Source organism: Euprymna scolopes, chromosome 28 (genome assembly GCF_053919585.1).
Source record: "Euprymna scolopes isolate OS-2025 chromosome 28, ASM5391958v1, whole genome shotgun sequence".
NCBI lineage: Eukaryota > Metazoa > Mollusca > Cephalopoda > Sepiida > Sepiolidae > Euprymna > Euprymna scolopes.
The window spans coordinates 69,871,820-69,890,058 of record NC_136509.1 but is presented as its reverse complement, the minus strand read 5'-3'; the positions used below and the strand labels follow the sequence as shown (position 1 = coordinate 69,890,058).

The 18,239-nt window shown below is 32.6% G+C and overlaps 1 protein-coding gene across 1 annotated transcript in view; it reads right to left on the bottom strand.

Moving 5' to 3' along the window:
• Positions 1-18,239, bottom strand: part of LOC145249412 (centlein-like) — a 157,065-nt gene that overhangs the window by 82,183 nt on the left and 56,643 nt on the right. Inside the window, exon 2 of the mRNA XM_080110965.1 lies at positions 6,872-7,000. Within this exon, the coding sequence (XP_079967091.1) occupies positions 6,872-7,000 (129 nt within the window). The remainder of the gene's footprint in view (positions 1-6,871; positions 7,001-18,239) is intronic.

Below are 18,239 nucleotides of genomic sequence, written 5' to 3'. Positions count from 1 at the left end.
GAAGATCGGCACATTACTATTCGCCAAATAGCCCAAGATCTCAAGATTAGTACAGGGTCTGTGTAAACTATTATTCATGACCATTTGCATATGCATAAGGTGTCTGCCAGATGGATTCCCAGGTTGCTTACACCATTCCAGAAGCGAGAACACGTCGAGTGCTCGAGGATGAATTTGGAGATGTGCAAGAAGATGAGTCAACGTTTTTCAAAAGACTAATTACACAGGATGAAACCTGGGTCCATCACTATGATCCAGAGACCAAAGCCCAGTCAATGCAGTGGAAGTACTTGGACTCACCACCTCCAAAGAAGGCAAGGGTGCAGCCCTCTGCTGGCAAGATCATGCTCACAGCCTGGGACCAGGACGGAGTAGTGAAGACAGATTTCTTGGCAAAGGATACCACAATTACAAGAGCCTATTATGCTTCACTTTTGAGGAAATTAAGGGAAGCTATCAAAATCAAGAGGTGGGGCAAGATCAGCAAAGGTACTCTCCTCCTGCAGGACAATGCCCCGGTCCACAACTCACATGTTGCCAGATCAGAAACACGGGCGTGTGGTTATGAAATCCTCCCCCATCCTCCCTACTCTCCTGGCTTTGTACCCTCTGACTTTCACCTCTTCCCAGCAATGAAGTTGTTTTTGAAAGGAAAGCGTTTCCCAGATGATGCAGCCTTGATTTCTGAAGTCACGTTGTGGTTGGAGGACCCACCTGGGGTGTTCTACAAAAACGGTCTCCAGAGTTGCATCAAACGATGGGAGAAATGCATAACTTTGGGTAGTTCCTATGTAGAGAAAGACTAATAACTGTGCCAAGTTTCGTTGCTCTACTGCTATGGGAAGTAAGTCAGGGACATTACTTATTGCACACCCCTCGTATTATTTCCTGAACTTTCAAAAGAAAAACAGCCTAACATTTAATTAGATTTATTAGACTATTGAAATTCTTTAAAGCATAATTTGCGAAACTAAAATTACCTACAAAAAAAAATAAATTGTCAATAAAAACATCTTTTTACTTACAAATAAATATTACTACTTCTATTAAGATGATGTCTCTAATTTTTATTAATATTTTAAAATATTCATTGTTATTTACTAGTATAAGAAAAAAAAACATTATTAAATCTATTTATTAACATTTACGGTAAAATTATTCATCCAATTAAAACAACTAATAAAGTTCAATAACCTATATTTTTATCATAAAATATATGTATCTTCCTTGCATTATTTAAAATCCTGTTTTTTAATTAGTTAAGGAGCATAACTAACTAGTTTTAAAATACGAATTATTTTGACATGTATTTTACCAAAATCAATGAGGAACCTAATCCACATTCGAAATCCAAAAAATCTTAATCATTATAATTTATTAATACCCCCTTTCTCTCTCTCTCCCTCTCTCTCTCTCTATATATATATAGTTCGATTCCTAGAAACAGTCAAGCTATGCTGATGAGAGGTAGTTACCTTGAAACGTGTGTACGTAGATCACTGTTTTAAAAATAATAAATATATAAGAGCATCTTAATCGCAGCAAATTCTCACAACAACAGGAGAATTTTTCTGGAAAAATGTATTGAAGAAAAAGTCATACCTGCATGCATACCTAAATCTTTTAAAACATCAGACCATATTTTCCCGGATTACATTGAGAAATATCTTTTGTCATCTATAATATATTTAAAGCACCAAAGCTCTCATCTTTTTCGGAAAGCCAGGATATTAATTGCTGATTATCAACAAAATTACAAGAAAACACCCAGATCAATTAAGAACATTTACAGATCTATCAAAAAATTTAACACACGCCATAACTTTAAATTGAATAACAAACTTGCGAAATTGATAAAAAACAGCAAATGGAAAACTTTGGGACGTCCAGACCTTATTCTAAACCTTACTTCTAAACCACTCTCGGACATTGAAATTGAAGCTCTCAGTTTCGGTCTTAAATTCGCTACCGGCAAGCATTCGAAAATCACTACTAACACAACCCTAAAAAATTATAGACAAGAGGACTCTGATTTTACTAAAGGCTTCATACAAGGGATAATAGCTTTAACAACTACCCAACCTCAAGAATTAGCACTACCAAAAAGATACATTGATGCCTTAAAACTTTTAACAAAAAATAAAGACATTATTATTTCACAAGCCGATAAAGGAGGGGGTATAGTTATAATAGATAAAGACCTATATCTAAAGAAAATGCACACACTATTGGCAGACGGAGATATATACACTCCGATAGATTTAAAATCAATAGAAAAAGATTTCGATACTTTTAATAAATCCGTAAAGAAACTTATCGGAAATGATAAAAAATGGATAAATAACATAGAATACCACCCCACTATTCCTATATTATACGGCCTCCCAAAAATACATAAAGAGAACGTCCCTATGAGACCTATAATATCAAACATTGGAAGCGTCACCCATAAATTAGCACGAGCTATTGCCCAAATTTTAACTCCACTAATGGGCACCATCAGCACTTCACATATCAAAAACTCTGGTGACCTCCTAAATAGAATAAAAAATATGGACATGCAAAATAAAACCATGCATAGTTTAGACATAATTTCCCTGTACACCAATATTCCAATCAAAAAATGCCTTAATCTACTCCACAAGCACTTAATCAAAATTAAAGCCGACCTACCTTTTTCCTCAGATACACTAATACAAATTATAAAATTCATCACTGATAGAACCTACTTTCAATTTAATAATTCTTACTATAGACAGAAATTTGGACTCCCTATGGGTAACCCCCTTAGTGGTGTACTAGCCTGCTTATTCTTAGAATTCTTAGAAACCAACTCTTTTAAACACAGACTTCCTAAAAACTCCACATATTTTAGATATATAGATAACATTCTTATTTTTCTCCCTAAAAACACACAAATAGAACAAATTAGAAATAAATTAAATTCAGTGGAACCATCTATAAATTTTACACATGAATCCGAACAAGACCACTCCCTAGCTTTTCTAGACATATTCCTCATCAGATCAGAAACTGATCTGAGTTTCAAAGTACATAGAAAGACCACACACAAAAACGACTATATTCATTACTACTCACACCACAATGATAAAATAAAGACGGGCATGATTATAGGTTTTTTCTTACGTGCCTTTAGAATATGCAGCCCCCAATATCTTAATGATGAATTTCAATATATTACGAATGTTTTAAGAAAACTACAGTATCCATCCTATTTCATTTCTTACGCAAAGAAAAAAGCTACGAAAATACACTATAACATAAACACACAGAAAAATAAAACAGATACCTCACTATTAAACAGACATCTTTTCATTCCCACCCACACCAAAAATACAAAAATCTACGACACTCTTAATAGACTTGGTTTTCATCTGATACAAACAACTTCCTCAACCATAAAACAGACATTAAAAACTACCAAGCACTCTCCCAAAACCCTCACATCCGATGCCGGTATATATTCCATCCCATGTAACAAATGTCAACAAGCGTACATAGGTGAAACACAACGAAAATTGAAATTAAGACTTAACGAGCACAGAAGAGATATGAGGAATGGTAACGCCCTAAATGCACTCTTTTGCCATTGTGCAGAACACGATCACTCATTTAATTTAGATCAAGCGAAAATTATTAAATACGTGATAGATAGAGCTAAAAGAAGACTTTTAGAATCAGCACTAATTTTGAATACTAATACTATTACGCAAAGAAAAGGCTTCTACCATTTAACCCCTAGCATAGGGAAAATAATAATCAAAGAGCAAGGTATCAGGGTGGATCCTGGCTAGCCGTTTTTCTTTGAATGTTTCAGGAAAATGAGTAGTTTCGCAGAAGAAGAAGAAAAAAAAAAAAAAAAATGTACATATTTATTTTAAATGCATTTTAAAATTGTATATATAGACATCAAACAACCTTCCCATACGCACACATATTCGTCCTTTCTCGACATGGGTTGGATTTTAAAAAAACTGTCTTTTTTCGCACGATCTATGACTTTTTCTTTTATCACATTTTTATTTCAATTATCCTGAAGATGTCCTCTGAGACAAGGACGAAACGTTGATTTTTTTTAATAATTTCATTCGGTTTTTTCTATTTTTTCTTTAAACATATATATATATATATATATATATATATATATATATATATATATATATATATATATGGTTGTATCGTTCTTGTTTACTTGATGTAAATCCATGGAAACTCCGATGCTTATCAAACAAATTACACAATGATAAACAGAGCATAATTATAGTGTATTTATTTATACAAACATTATTGACTATTGACTGCATATGTGCACACATGTTTCTGATGCACCTCCTTTAAAAAAGTAGTCTTTAGACCAAATTTTTTTCTTATCAGATAAGAACCTGAAAACGTGGCTTAATGTTTTTGTGTGTGTATATATATATATATATATATATATATATATATATATATATATATATATATATATATATAGAGAGAGAGAGAGAGAGAGAGAGAGAGAGAGACAGAGAGAGAGAGACACAGAGAGAGAGAGAGAGATGCGCTATTGATGCAAAATCAGCAAATAAAGAAAGTGCTTAGGAAATAGCAAGTCTCGCGCCTCAACTATTTTCACAATAAGACGTCTTTTTTCCTTCCTTCTTTCTATACTGATCGATTTTTTTTATATATTTTTAAACTGCTCAGTACTTTGTTTTAACTTCACCGACTGAGATCTTATTTTCTATGAACAGTAATGAAAACTTTCGTGAATAATAATAATAATAATAATAATAATAATAATGGAGTATGTATATGTGTATATAATATAAAAAAAAATCTTATTGAAAATTTTCAATAAAAAAATCTTATTGAAAATTTTCAATAAAAAAAACTTATAAACCTGTAAGGTATACAAAATTTTAATTATCCAACAAGGAATACAAATAAACGAGAAAAACCTTATTTCATGGAGTTTCGAAGAATGCAATTCTTCTCATCGGAGGAAAAAGTTTGCAAAATATTCAATAAATTTTGCTGTTTAATGCATTAAAGGAAACAATGAAATCAATCATATTTGCATCAAAGAAGTCATTACACCGTCAGAGACAGTTCATAGGGATATATATATAGATCTCAAACCTTGACCACCTGGTGTGGACGTGTGTTAAAAGCACACAGTTGTCTTAGCATCATATTGTGCTTTTACCAGACAAATCAACCCCACGTGCACGTCGTGACCACTGCCACGCAGACGGGGCTCTGATGAAAGGTGAGTGTCCTTCACCATATAACTGGACCTCCACTGCCTTGTGGGCCAAGCTTCTTTTAACGAAAGGCTAAGAGTGAGGTAACCCCGACAGAAACCTCCAGAGGAGTTTAGGCCCTGTCAGCTGCGGAATACATGACCCACCAGCGTGTGGGGTATGCTCTGGTGCCCAGCAACCTAAGTTCCAGTCATGGATCAAATGGCATAATGAGTGGAGAGGGCTCCCATAAGCCGTGGTTAAGGCAACCTCTCTAGGAGAAGGAAAACCCTGATATAAAATCTGAGGGGACTGCTGCTTCCAATGATGTTGACTTGCTCTTCTTTTTAGTTCAATGTGGCATTTGTTTAGAGAGTGGGATTGTCTCGGTGCAAAGTCTTTCCTCACTATAAAAAAACTTCAAGCACAGGCATTACTTGATATGCAATGGAATGTACATTTTGCAATCAGTGTGTATCTCGATAACAAAAAGGTTGGCTTTAGCCTAAAATGGAAAACGAACATTCAATAAGGACTGATGCAAAAATGGGCGTCAATGGCAATAAGGATTCTGGAACTTCTAATGTCTGGCCTGATAGGTGTTCGGGGCAACACAGCTTGGATCCGGTCATCAGTGAATGTGCAGGACTTTAAAAAGTTCATAGAAGTGACCGTCTGGCATGTACTGCTAGTTGCGCTCATGTTTGCGTCATTTGAGCCAGAGATATATTAAGTAATGGCTATACTCGAGAACGAGTTGCTGTTACCATATATATAATATTATTTAAATAAATATTAACAATTACTTCTATACCTACAGACACTATTGTTTCATACTTACACACTCATCAGTGCAGGAAGTGATAATTACTGATGGTAACGATTCAAACCAAGTAACAAAATATCCTTGATTCTGTAGGATAGCATTTTACCTCAAGGCCACCGGCAATTATCACAAGAATTGAAGGAAATTTAGTGCTTATAAATGCCAAATAAGTTGGCATACATAGTAAACAGTCAGTAAGTATTCAACGACCAGAAGTCGGAATGTTGCATTTGCAGTAACGTTGGCTACTATTACTTAATTCTAGAAAAAAGGGTTCATCTTTAATTTCTTAAAGGGGCTTTATATGTTTTTCAAATATTAACTTTTTATACCTATAGACCCTAGTGTTTCACACTTACGAAATTATCAAGTCATTTATTTGTGTGTGTTAAGTAAATGACTTCAGGCTGCAATTTAGTGAAGTATTTATATGCCTACCCGTGGGGACAAAATTTGACATCAGGTCACGTTTATTGTGTTTTTTTTTTGTTTTTTTTCGTCCATCCATGCTAGAAGGGACAATAAATATGTCTGTTTCCCAGCATTCTCCCCGAAGGAGTACTCCTTAGGCAACAGAGATTAACTGACCCCGCATTCGTTAGTGCAATCGCGGATGGATCAGGGGAAGATGCCTTGAAGATGAACTTGTATTAAAATTATAACCCGAGAATGGATGCAGGAAAGGGAATGAAACATCGACTTTGACATCTTGTTCGAAATTACAAAAAGGCATTTGTGAATCTGGAAAGAAATAAAACTAGGGGAGTAGGCATGAAAACTATAAATGAATGATACATACCTTTTCAAAATGTCATCCCTCTCTTCTGTACGATGAACTAGAGCTAAGCTCATCTCTTGAATTTTTTCATCTTTTATTTGCAGAATTTCTAACACTTCTTTATCTTTGATTTCTGCCTTTTCTTTTTCACTGAAATAATAAACATTCTTATTTTAATATTCAAAAATAAACTCAATAAATTTTTAGATACATTTCAAATTGAATAAATTAAAAAAAACTGTAATCAAGTAATAAAATATATCTTTTCCGAATAATTTAACTTTCTAACCACCATTTGTCTATTCATTGTTATTTATTGATGATATCATAATTCTACCAAATTCTTTTGTTCATGTTTAATTTTATTTTATGGAAATCGCTCCAGATATGGCAGGAAACCACTAGATGTAAAGAGCTAACGATAACGAAGAATAATTATCACAAAAGTGATCCTATTGGCTTCAGTTTTGGAAAAAATAAAATAGAAAAAAAAAAAAACGAAAAGCGAGTGAAGCATGCATGATCCTTCGTGAGTGGTCAAATAGTTCCAAAAGTGGAGTGTTTTTATTAGCCCTAAAAGAGTCCCAGTGGCACACCCAAGATTTATCACGAAGTATAGACAAACAAAATTATATAGAAATCAGTTACAACTTTTCAGAAAGTTTTTAAAAAATCCAAGGCATCAATTTCTTTTAATAACACAAAAGTGTCAATTTTAGTGATTTTAGCCCGAAAGGTACACCTGGGGGGGGGGGGGGCAATCGGAGTTTTCGCGGAAAATCAGTTCTGTTACTTTTTTACTTTTATCATGTTTAATGTTTGTGCAAAATTTCAAAAAATTCCAAGGTGTAGTTATTGACAAAAGTGCAGACGGATGAACAGACAAGGATGAATTTACAGGTCCACCCTCCTTTTGTTGGGGGACCAACAAGGAGAAAAAATGAACTGGAAGAGAGTTCCACCAGCTTGCAATTTTCGGAAAGAAGCTACTGGAATAGAAAACTCTAATACAATGAGGTATCAAAACAGTGAATTGATAGAACTCAACAAGTCAAAAAGCTGGAACAAAAGAACCAGAAAACAGACAATTCTGAATAATAGAATTTATAGAAATGACTGAGACTAGCAACATCATGTCTGTGAGAGCGGTTGCGGAGAAAAAGAAATGGTGTCGCTAATCAAATAACGGATACCTTCCTTTACCTTATCAAATGCCTTCAAATGAAACACAGATTTTTTAGCCTAAATATGAATTTAGAAAAATTAACATACTCTTTTATTAAAACAGCCTGGATTTTGACTGCTCATAAAATACTCCAGAGATTATTTTGATGAGAAGCCCACAGATACAAATCCGGCGATTCAGATGTAATGGCATCTACTGATGAGACGATCACCAGAGTGCCTTTCATATCATTCAACAGCGATAAAACAAAGACTGTTGGGCATTCATGGCTGAAAGTTAGTGGACAAGTTAGGCATAGACTGAAATTTATTTGTAAATAATATAAAATATTGTTAAATCGTAAAAAGTATTGTGAATTTTTTAATGGTTTCATGAGTGATATTTTTGAGGGGAGGAGATCATAATGTGTAAACAAACTGTGTATGATAAAAATGCTAAATAAATGACGAAGACCTGACAAGAAATTAATTTTCAAATATTTGATTTGGTGTAATTATTGTTTTCTTTTTTCTTTGCAATAAATTTTCAATTTTTGGCTGATAGCTTTTTCAGCAACAAAAGCTGTTAATTTCTCTATCCTTCCACCATCTCAATGCTATGTACATATAGCATATTATATTTACCTCCTGGTCAGCAAAAATGCAACCCCCTAAATCAGTGGCTCCAACCTTTCAATTATGCCGACCCATTTTAGAATAAGTAATCAGGAAACGATTCCAATCCTTAAAATATCTTATATATACAGTAATTTTTGGTACAACAAACTGCCATATATTGCGATTATTGAATCATAGATTATTCATTCATGACGTTACTATACATTCCATAAATTCATGACTAATTTCAAATTTATTCTAAAGAAACTTAAGAAGCTGCTACAAAAATTAATTGTAAATCAATTCAAAATTATTCGAACACACACATTTCTACCGTTATGTAAAGTATGTTTATGAACTGACCTTAATGGAACTGCTGGTATTTTTAGTATTCCACATATAATTGATTTTGGCACTTGTTTATTTAAGGTGAGAAGTTGAGAGAATGCTGCTTCGAATAAATAAGTTTTTGGGAACAGCAATAAATTCCTTATTGCGGTTTCTGATATTATTAGGAATTTTTGAAAACTTTTTGCCCAACTGAGATATCTTTTTAAGATTCTAACCGTCCCTTAAAGTGCGATTGTTTGTATCTCTTTTTAACTTGATTGACGGATATATTCGCCAGGTTATTTTTGCAATTCTTTTTCACAAGTCCGATTATTCCTATCATTAAGAAAGTAATAAAGAACACAAGAGACTTGTATGCCTAGTCCGTCAAGTCCAAAGTAGCTGAGCAGCGGCTTGTTTCCCACCAGTTTTGGCAAACACCAAACAGAATCCTGAACAGAAGCGAGTGCTCTATCCCAACTATCATCAATAGACCTGAGGTAATCTCGTCAGCATCAGACAAAGTCAAACTCTTTGCAAAGAACTTTGCAGCTAATTCTACCCTTTGCAACCAAGGCTGCCAACCCCCAATATTTCCTCCTTTATCAGAAAACATACTATGTGATATACAATTATCTGTTCATGATGTTGCCAAGCTAATCAAAAACCTTGATTCTAGTAAAGCAACCGGCCTGACGGTATTCCAATTATAGTGCTAAAAACTTCAGCCAGAACTAGCACTCATACTTACAAAACTGTTTAAACGTTGTCTTAAGAATTGCTTCCCATCACCCTGGAAAATCTCATCAGTATGCCCTGTATTTAAGAATTCAGGTGATCGCTCATCTTCCTCTCAGTACAGGCCAATAAGTCTCCTGTGCGTCATGAGTAAGTTGCTGGAATCTGTGTTAAATAGAGAAGTAATCAACCATCTCAACAAAAATAACCTTCTTAGTGGCACACAATATGGTTTCCGTTCTGCTAGATCTACAGCAGATGTGCTTACAGTTATATCTCATAGGATTAGCGAATCTCTCGACAGAGGCAACCTTTCTAGGGCAATTGCTCTTGACATATCAAAGGCCTTTGATAGGGTATGGCATAAAGGTTTACTTCACAAGATATCCAGCTACGGTATAGCTGGAAATGTCTTCTCAATTATTAAATCATTTCTCTCTGATAGGTTCATAAGAGTAGCAGTTGATGGGCAAAAATCAGAAGCTCACAGCATTAATGCTGGAGTCCTCAGGGTTCCATCCTGGACCCAACTCTTTTCCTGATCTACATTAATGATCTTCCAAATCACATCCTTACATCATTCGTAGACATTTATGCTGATGACACTACTATCTATGGTAGCACATCTAAGACCGTAAATGACCAAGTTCTCTCTGATTCTCTCTCCTCTGATCTTGAGCATGTGGTACAATGGTGAAAGGAGTGGCTGGTTACATTTAATGCATCTAAAATCAAACTTCTATCTTTACATCATCAGCGTTCTGATCCCTATCTGGCATCAATTGAAATGAATGGCTCTTGCCTTGAGGAGGCCTCATGTTTTGACAAGCTTATGGGCTTGATCTTTACTCCTGATCTGAAATGGAACACATACATTAAATCTGTTGCCAGATTGCTGGAAAAATGATTGGAGTAGATATCTCACTGCTCATGCAATTCTCTATCTATATAAGAGCCAGGTACGTCCAAGGATGGAGTACTGTTGCTACATCTGGGCAGGAGCTGCTAGAAAGGACCTGTCCTGTCTTGATAGAGTTCAAAATAGACTTCGTAGCCTCGTAGGGGATGTCCTTTTCTCTTCTCTGCAACTTCTACCTCACAGAAGAGATGATACGAGTTTGTCTCTGCTTTATCATTATTTTCACTGCAAGTGCTCGACTGAGTTTCAATATATGGTCCCCCTCGCCAAACTTTCACAAGAAACACTCGTCTAGCTAAAAACACTATCAATAATTCCCCCCCTCTCTTTATCTGTGCCTAGACCTAAACGTAGATTCCATGAAAAAAGCTTCTTTCTTAGAACTGCACGCCTGTGAAACTGTCTTCTGTTCTCTTGCTTTCCAGCTGACTACAATCAGATTGTCTTCAAGTCCAATATTAACAAATTTACAGAATTTCTATTACTAACAATTGCTATATTGTTCAATTGACTGCTGTACACTCTTAACCCTTATCCTCGAGTGGCTCTGGGCTTTGATAAGTGGTGATGCCAATGTAAAAAAAAAATAAATAAAAATAATAGATCTTCCTAAGATGCCAGTTTCTTTATATGTTGTACATAAGACCTTGATATTTTGTTATCTTTTTCCTCTACACTCAGTTTAAGCCAGACTCATTGGGAATACTGACTTCTTTCCCATCCTTATCCTATATAACTATGTCAGGTATTATAGCTATATTTTCTAGGTACATAACTATAAAAATTGCATAGTCATGATGGCGTATAACTTATTTTCAGCTATTTTCTTTCCGTTATATGTTTCCAGGACACGTTACTACATTCGATATTCAACTTTTTACAAATGGTCATGCAGCGATATTTACACACTTCATAGTGCCGCATCATATACTAGCCATATTCAGAAGACCCTTACCACTGAATGTCAGATAGCTCACACTCTACCTCTGTGTGGAAGAACTTGCATTGATATAATTGCTGAAACCATTCATCTTCTAAAAAGCATCAGTCACCAAGCCTTAGTTCTTTTGTTTCATATATATAATAGATATATAATCATTCGAATGTTTATATGAGATACATAGATATTCGAATGTCTATATGAGATACATAGATATTCGAATGTCTATATGAGATACATAGATATTCGAATGTCTATATGAGATACATAGATATTCGAATGTCTATATGAGATACATAGATATTCGAATGTCTATATGAGATACATAGATATTCGAATGTCTATATGAGATACATAGATATTCGAATGTCTATATGAGATACATAGATATTCAAATGCCTATATGAGATACATAGATATTCAAATGTTTATATGAGATACATAGATATTCAAATGTTTATATGAGATACATAGATATTCAAATGTTTATATGAGATACATAGATATTCAAATGTTTATATGAGATACATAGATATTCAAATGTTTATATGAGATACATAGATATTCAAATGTTTATATGAGATACATAGATATTCAAATGTTTATATGAGATACATAGATATTCAAATGTTTATATGAGATACATAGATATTCAAATGTTTATATGAGATACATAGATATTCAAATGTTTATATGAGATACATAGATATTCGAATGTTTATATGAGATACATAGATATTCGAATGTTTATATGAGATACATAGATATTCGAATGTTTATATGAGATACATAGATATTCGAATGTTTATATGAGATACATAGATATTCGAATGTTTATATGAGATACATAGATATTCGAATGTTTATATGAGATACATAGATATTCGAATGTTTATATGAGATACATAGATATTCGAATGTCTATATGAGATACATAGATTTTCGAATATTCATATGAGATACATAGATATTCGAATGTCTATATGAGATACATAGATATTCGAATGTTTATATGAGATACATAGATATTCGAATGTTTATATGAGATACATAGATATTCGAATGTTTATATGAGATACATAGATATTCGAATGTTTATATGAGATATATAGATATTCGAATGTCTATATGAGATACATAGATATTCGAATGTTTATATGAGATACATAGATATTCAAATGTTTATATGAGATACATAGATATTCAAATGTTTATATGAGATACATAGATAATCGAATGTTTATATGAGATATATAGATATTCGAATGTCTATGCACGCGAATGTTCATCTGAGATACATAAATATTCGATTATTTATATGAGATACATAAATATTCGAATGTTTATATGAGATACATAGATATTCGAATGCCTATATGAGATACATAGATATTTGAATGCCTATATGAGATACATAGATATTCAAATGTTTATATGAGATACATAGATATTCGAATGTTTATATGAGATACATAGATATTCGAATATTCATATGAGATACATAGATATTCGAATGTCTATATGAGATACATAGATATTCGAATGTCTATATGAGATACATAGATATTCGAATGTCTATATGAGATACATAGATATTCGAATGTCTATATGAGATACATAGATATTCGAATGCCTATATGAGATACATAGATATTTGAATGCCTATATGAGATACATAGATATTCAAATGTTTATATGAGATACATAGATATTCGAATGTTTATATGAGATACATAGATATTCAAATGTTTATATGAGATACATAGATATTCAAATGTTTATGAGATATATTCTCATTCGAATGTTTATATGAGATACATAGATATTCAAATGTTTATATGAGATACATAGATATTCAAATGTTTATATGAGATACATAGATATTCGAATGTTTATATGAGATACATAGATATTCGAATGTTTATATGAGATACATAGATATTCAAATGTTTATATGAGATACATAGATATTTAAATGTTTATATGAGATACATAGATATTCAAATGTTTATATGAGATACATAGATATTCAAATGTTTATATGAGATACATAGATATTCAAATGTTTATATGAGATACATAGATATTCAAATGTTTATATGAGATACATAGATATTCAAATGTTTATATGAGATACATAGATAGTCAAATGTTTATATGAGATAAATAGATATTCGAATGTTTATATGAGATACATAGATATTCGAATGTTTATATGAGATACATAGATATTCGAATGTTTATATGAGATACATAGATATTCGAATGTTTATATGAGATACATAGATATTCGAATGTTTATATGAGATACATAGATATTCGAATGTCTATATGAGATACATAGATATTCGAATATTCATATGAGATACATAGATATTCGAATGTCTATATGAGATACATAGATATTCGAATGTCTATATGAGATACATAGATATTCGAATGTCTATATGAGATACATAGATATTCGAATGTCTATATGAGATACATAGATATTCGAATGTCTATATGAGATACATAGATATTCGAATGTCTATATGAGATACATAGATATTCGAATGTCTATATGAGATACATAGATATTCGAATGTCTATATGAGATACATAGATATTCGAATGTCTATATGAGATACATAGATATTCGAATGTCTATATGAGATACATAGATATTCGAATGTCTATATGAGATACATAGATATTCGAATGTCTATATGAGATACATAGATATTCGAATGTCTATATGAGATACATAGATATTCGAATGTCTATATGAGATACATAGATATTCGAATGTCTATATGAGATACATGGATATTCGAATGTCTATATGAGATACATAGATATTCGAATGTCTATATGAGATACATAGATATTCGAATGCCTATATGAGATACATAGATATTCGAATGTCTATATGAGATACATAGATATTCGAATGCCTATATGAGATACATAGATATTCAAATGTTTATATGAGATACATAGATATTCGAATGTCTATATGAGATACATAGATTTTCGAATATTCATATGAGATACATAGATATTCGAATGTCTATATGAGATACATAGATATTCGAATGTCTATATGAGATACATAGATATTCGAATGTCTATATGAGATACATAGATATTCGAATGCCTATATGAGATACATAGATATTCGAATGTCTATATGAGATACATAGATATTCGAATGTTTATATGAGATACATAGATATTCGAATGCCTATATGAGATACATAGATATTTGAATGCCTATATGAGATACATAGATATTCAAATGTTTATATGAGATACATAGATATTCGAATGTTTATATGAGATACATAGATATTCAAATGTTTATAAGAGATACATAGATATTCAAATGTTTATGAGATATATAATCATTCGAATGTTTATATGAGATACATAGATATTCAAATGTTTATATGAGATACATAGATATTCAAATGTTTATATGAGATACATAGATATTCAAATGTTTATATGAGATACATAGATATTCGAATGTTTATATGAGATACATAGATATTCAAATGTTTATATGAGATACATAGATATTCGAATGTCTATATGAGATACATAGATATTCGAATGTCTATATGAGATACATAGATATTCGAATGTCTATATGAGATACATAGATATTCGAATGTCTATATGAGATACATAGATATTCGAATGTCTATATGAGATACATAGATATTCGAATGTCTATATGAGATACATAGATATTCGAATGTCTATATGAGATACATAGATATTCGAATGTCTATATGAGATACATAGATATTTGAATGTCTATATGAGATACATAGATATTCGAATGTCTATATGAGATACATAGATATTCGAATGTCTATATGAGATACATAGATATTCGAATGTCTATATGAGATACATAGATATTCGAATGTCTATATGAGATACATAGATATTCGAATGTTTATATGAGATACATAGATATTCGAATGTTTATATGAGATACATAGATATTCAAATGTTTATATGAGATACATAGATATTCAAATGTTTATATGAGATACATAGATATTCAAATGTTTATATGAGATACATAGATAATCGAATGTTTATATGAGATATATAGATATTCGAATGTCTATGCATTCGAATGTTCATATGAGATACATAAATATTCGAATATTTATATGAGATACATAAATATTCGAATGTTTATATGAGATACATAGATATTCGAATGCCTATATGAGATACATAGATATTTGAATGCCTATATGAGATACATAGATATTCGAATGTTTATATGAGATACATAGATATTCAAATGTTTATGAGATATATAATCATTCGAATGTTTATATGAGATACATAGATATTCAAATGTTTATATGAGATACATAGATATTCAAATGTTTATATGAGATACATAGATAATCGAATGTTTATATGAGATATATAAACATTCGAATATCTATGCATTCGAATGTTCATATGAGATACATAAATATTCGAATATTTATATGTGATACATAAATATTCGAATGTTTATATGAGATACATAGATATTCGAATGTTCCATCAAAGTTCTCCTTTATATTTCAAATGCTGAGTTAGTAAAGAAGTTGAGAACATAATTTCCCTTTCCCCAATTGACCATTTAAATATGTTATAATGTATCTTTCTTGTAGTCTCTTGGTCTTATTGGATGCCAGAACAAGAATTCATCTAGTCTAGTGGAGTATCCAGCTGTGTACTTACTTGAGGTAACATCAATTGGAGAAGGTGCACCATTCCTTGTAAAAGCCAGTGTTGGTCAATCAATCCGGGTTTTTTTTTGGGGGGGGGGGGGCTACGACTACTATGTGATGTTGAATATTTATGGTTTACTTGTAGGGAAAAGTATCCTTATGCCAGGGTGTACACTTGAGGATACTGTCTAGTAGGCATTCTAGTTCTCTCCCTTTATTTTGTATATAAAAGAAAATATTATTATGAAAATTACAAAAGTATAAGAGACTATCAATTTAAAGTTTTTTTAGGTTATATAAGTTTATTTTGATTTTTTTTTTTGCATGAATTTTCACTTTCTTCACTATCCTGTACCTCAATGATTCTTCCAATGCAAGCACAGGATATTGTTGGTATTGGCTTTTATGGCATGTCAAGCATAGTTGAATCATTTTATTCAAAAATCATACATGTTTTTGTAGATTAATTTAAATTTGAACAGTTTCATCTTCCCAAATAGCTATCCATTTAGTACTAGCAAGGTTTAGCGTTGTTTCACTTCAATATTCTAATGAGAACAAGTGTGTCAATGTAACTATAGCTATATCAAGCAATCGCAGTACCTATTTACTTACCTCACTATGAGGGTAGAGTTAGACATACGAAAATCAGATCATATGGTATTATTGAACGAATACTAAACAATTCCTTTTTAAATAAGAAAAGGACCCAGTTTATCCTCGATGGTTGCACGTCAAAACAATATGATATAAATGTGGGTAAACCTTAGGGGTCGATCCTTGAACCTTTATTATTCCTGATATTCATAAATGACCTCCCTGATAAAATTATGGGGATATTTGCTGATGACACCACACTTTTTACAGGCACAGAGGGAATACGAAGGGAAGACAATGGCAGTAACACAAGAGGAAGACCTCCAGTCTGTAGAGGAATGTTAACAAAAATGGATGGTAACATTCAATATTGCCAAGACTAAGCTAAGTGTCTTTAATAATTGCAAGAAACCTTCTCAACCATTAATAGCTATGGCCAATGATACATTACCTGAAAGCACTTCATTCAAACTCCTCAGCTTAATGTTCATAGGAAGCATGAACTGGAACAGATATATCGAGAGAATTGTGAAGACTGCTGCTGCGAAGAAGGTGGGCACTCTCTACCATGCTAGAAATTACTTATGCCTGAAAGTATCCTGTACCTCTGCAAGGCCACCATTTGCCCATGTATGGAGTATTGTTGCCATATTTGGGTTGGTGCATCTGCTACTGATCTCTCAATCTTGGAAACGATTCCAAAAGAGAGTTGCCAACCTACTAGGTCCCGAACTGTCAGCTAGGCTTCAACCTCTGTCCCACCGACGAAATTTTGCATTCCTCTGCCTGTTTTACAAGTATTTTAATGGTAGATATTCCGACAAACTACAAGCGCTTGTACTTCCTGAATGTAAATACCCCCGACAAACCTGACAAACAGCAAAATCCCACCTCTACACCAGAGAGATCCCCAGATGCAAAAAAGCCTTCTACTCTAATAGTCTCTTCTCCAGAACTATAAAACTTTGGAATTAATTTCCGGGTTCTTGCTTCCTTGACTGTACTGACATGCAGAAGTTCAAGTGTAATGTAAACAGACATCTTTCTGCTCAACTCCCTACATAGTATCCCTGCAATTTATGTGCCAGATAGTAGCCCACTACATTAAAGTGGCACTGTGCCTTGTTTTGAGTGAAAATACAATAATAAAAAAACGACAATCCTATTGCCTCAGTCAAGAAAAACTTTCCCTCACCAACTGAGAACAGAGCATATACCACATGTTAATCCTAATCTAAAGGTTGATAAAGTATAATACCTAATGATGAACCCTAACAGATTAACATTGTTGTTGATGATTTTGACTAAAGACAACCAAAGTATGCAAATAGAAAATTATGTATTCAAAGA